Source organism: Rutidosis leptorrhynchoides, chromosome 10, assembly GCF_046630445.1.
Source record: "Rutidosis leptorrhynchoides isolate AG116_Rl617_1_P2 chromosome 10, CSIRO_AGI_Rlap_v1, whole genome shotgun sequence".
Classification (NCBI taxonomy): domain Eukaryota; kingdom Viridiplantae; phylum Streptophyta; class Magnoliopsida; order Asterales; family Asteraceae; genus Rutidosis; species Rutidosis leptorrhynchoides.
Window position 1 is genome coordinate 280111636 of NC_092342.1, and position 3796 is coordinate 280115431.

Genomic DNA, 3796 nt, shown 5'->3' on the forward strand with positions numbered 1-3796 from the left:
TTGGTACAAAACGGATGAAGTATTTGTGCAATTTTTTCCTATAAAGTATACACTTGTATCAATATTGAACTGGAAGTATATACCGAATATTAGGTTATTTTACAAACCATTCAACAATATACTTGGGAATTTTTGTTAGATTTATAGGTACAACATAACCTTTATACATAGATACTATATAATTATAGACACAGGTTTTTGCAGCTCAACACCCAACCTGTATTGACCCGTACTAGAAAAACTACTCATGTTGACCCATTACCTCATGCCAAACCTGCCCACCTCTAAATCTAAAACTATTTCAAAGCTCAACACATTTTTAACAAAAAACACCATAAAACCAACATAAGATAAAAACAAGATAAATTACTATAATGCCCATGTACCCCGTGCTTCATATCCATATCCATCAAATTTTTTAAAAAGAAAATTAAAATAAAACAAACTCTACACTTACTACACAAGTTATCAAGCAGTTTAAACAATAAAAGAAGTACTGAATCTGAAACGGCATTCACCTCATTAAAGTTCTTCATTAGACTCGAAGCTTTCATAAACTGGAGGCTCATAAACGTCGGCCTCCTCAACAACTTCAGAGTTGACATCCGTAGAAGATTCAGGCACAGGCACGTATGAGCGCAAATAACCCATAATAACATCAAGAAATAAACCCACATAATCATTTTGTTTTCCTATATCTTCCTCTGTTTGACCAAATTGAAAAAAGTCAACTTTTTCTCTTGCAATTTCCTCTGTTTGACCAAATTGAAGAAAATGGACACAATTTGCAATATCGTATACCATTAACCCAATCCTGCCTCCAATCCAACTTCCAAATTGACTTCCAACCAAATACCCGAATCTACCAAATCTTTCTTCCCCTAAGTACCCGATAAAATACGTTCCAAATAGCGTTCCCGTTCCCCTTAAAAACCCTTCCGTTATGGTTCCTCCATAATAAATAGCTTCAAAGAAGTCCCATCCAGATGAAATAATAGGTCCAATGATCCGTTTAGCTTTTCGGGTTGCTTCTTTTGCAGCTTTGGCTCCATCTTTTTGAGCCCGTTTGGCAGCTTCTCGGGGTTCCATGCCTTGGGAAATTGCGTCTGCTAGTGATGTTTCTATGGCTTTATTTCGAGCTACCTCAACATGAAGTGTTCTTATGTTGTAAGTATATAACTTCACGCCTTCTTTTACTAAGCATGCTACGGTCCCTGAACCACCATCTAAACAGTTGAAAATGGTGAATTTCCCACTCTGTGATGAACCCGTTTCTCCAACTATTTGTCTACATTTTTCAGCTAGAAAATAACAAATGAAATTTGTCAGGAACAAATAGGAATCCCAAATGGGCCGAAATAACTAATAGATGAACAAGTCAAATGGGTTAAAGTCACCCTAAGTCTACTATACTATTGATGCATTCATGCATATAACCGCGTATACCATTTTTGAAAGGTTTAAGTTACTATTGTGATATTGTCGTCGTAATCATAGTTAAAAAAAAAAAAAAAAAAAAAAAATTAGCTATTATATACTGTAAATAGAATACAATGGATGATAGCATTTGCGGGTCAACCCGCTCAGACATGTTTCAATCGGTAGTAAAAAATGACCCATTACACGACCCATATGGGTAATCCTCTCTTGCCATCTTTATACTTTTATGATGTTTTCTACTAGAAAAGCATCATACAACTGCTCTAATAGCATCAAAAAAGTATGTTGTGAAAAGGTTATTGATTGTGATAACCAATTTAAGAACCAAAGGAAATCACAGGTTTGCAATTCAAACTACCAAGTGACCCTTATATACAATTCATTAAGAAAGAAAAACTACAAAGTGAGATTAGACATTAACGACAATATATATTGCAAGAAGTATAGAATTTAATCCTATATATAGCATGTTTAACAATTTAATAGAATTAAAACAGGCTTATATTCTCCTACGCATATAACAACATAAAATTTATCAGTTGTCATTTCCTCTATTAACTACAGAACCATAAACAGATATAGCATTTCTTAATCTGTTACACATTACTACATCAGATGACTACCTCGACTACGAATCATCAAATGTCATACATTAATTCTCAAGTTCAATTTTCTTATCAATTCATTAGGGCGCGTTTAGTTACACAAAACTCCAGTTCAGGAAAGTTTTCGATGAACAATTATCAGGATAGGTTTTTCAAAAAAATGAATTTTATGATTTATGGCATTCTAAATTTCCTATTTTGGAAAACTTAAACCATCTCCTTACATTTTACTTATAGTAATGCTAATCGTATCGTTTAGTATCATCTATTTAGAGGCTAAATAAACTCCTATGTCCTAACAATTATTAAGTTGCAACATAATGTTTCATGAAATTAAAACAAATAACACTCCATTGATAAATGATCAATTACTAAAGACGGGTGGTGATATATCCACCATCATTTTTACTTCAAGTTCATCCACTATAAATCATGCCTTAACATGTTGCACTGTATAACCTGTTAATGCACAGTTGTAGTGGATGAATTAAAAATGATGTTGGATTTATCAAACATCAAACATCAAATTAGATCTAAGTGAAATACAATATAAATTGCATATGGCTAATTGTAATTGATGATAAAAGACTGAATCGTAGAACTGAAGAATTATAATACCAGTGAAACTGAGAATAATAACGCCAATAATGAAAGCTATAAACTGAATTCGTTTCTTCTGGAAATCCATAATAATAATGACACGTCAATGATAATAAATAAAAGCCCTAACCCTAATAATATACTGTGAAAAATTCGTTGATTGTGTATAATAAGAAGATGCAGAGTATATGAATCTCGAATTTAAAGCAAGGTATCGATTCGTCACCAATCTCAAACATAAATTGATTCAGTTTGTACTTTTCTTGATGGTGTCTGAAAAAATAAATCGTGTAGTATAAAAATGGTACGGATGGGTATTTCTCAAATCACGTTTATTATCCTGTTTTACTTTTGAACAATATATTTTATTTTTTGGGCACTACTTCATTGACAAAATTACACGGAGTTTCACGTGGCATGTTCAAAATTGACCGAAGTTCAAAATAACTTTTTTTGACTTGAGGGTCATTTTGGCATGTATTAGTTTCATGGGGAACTCATCTTGTTAACGACGTTAATTTTGTCCATTAAAAATCATCGTGTGCAGTTCATATGAGGGTATTTTCAATAATTTTGAAACGCCCTTAACCCCCCTTAAAAAAAATATTAAATTTAATTGACTTTGACCCCTGTTGTACTGCGCGGCGCACCAAGTATCTGTGCGGCGCGCAGTATAACTGAAATAAACATCACAAAAGGTTTCATCTTCTGTCTAGAAAACATGTTATGTGGAGCGGCGCAAAAAGACCCCACTTCTCATCTAGCTTGAACCCTAAGATGCAAATTAACTCATTTAACCCTAAATAATTTCTCTTCATTAGAGAGATTCACACACTTAAATATCAAGATTTCCAGAATTTACCGCTTAGACAATATAAATATTAAACAAGGGGATTTGTTAAATGGTATATATAGATAAATAAGGTTTTTAATGTGAATCTTCGATGTTGATTCACGGTTTGAAATAAATAAGTGTAATAGTGTAGAAAATATAAGAATGTTAATTTAAATACTCAGGTTAAAGGTAAAGTTGTAAGGTTTTTTCTTGTTCGGGTTAACCGGAAGGGCGGGTAACTCATTCACATACTCTACCTTACGCAGCCTATCATGATTACTCGCTTACTATTTTCAACCCTTCCATAACCACCACA

At 33.1% G+C, this 3796-nt stretch overlaps 1 protein-coding gene across 1 annotated transcript; it reads right to left on the bottom strand.

The window, feature by feature from the left end:
• Positions 1–366: 366 nt before the first annotated feature.
• On the bottom strand, positions 367–2957 carry LOC139873038 (uncharacterized). The gene is made up of 2 exons (XM_071860972.1): positions 2664–2957; positions 367–1301 (listed from the first exon to the last, which is right to left on the bottom strand). The coding sequence occupies exons 1-2, from the start codon at positions 2731–2733 to the stop codon at positions 523–525; spliced, it is 849 nt and encodes a 282-aa protein (XP_071717073.1). The 5' UTR covers positions 2734–2957; the 3' UTR covers positions 367–522.
• Positions 2958–3796: the final 839 nt, after the last annotated feature.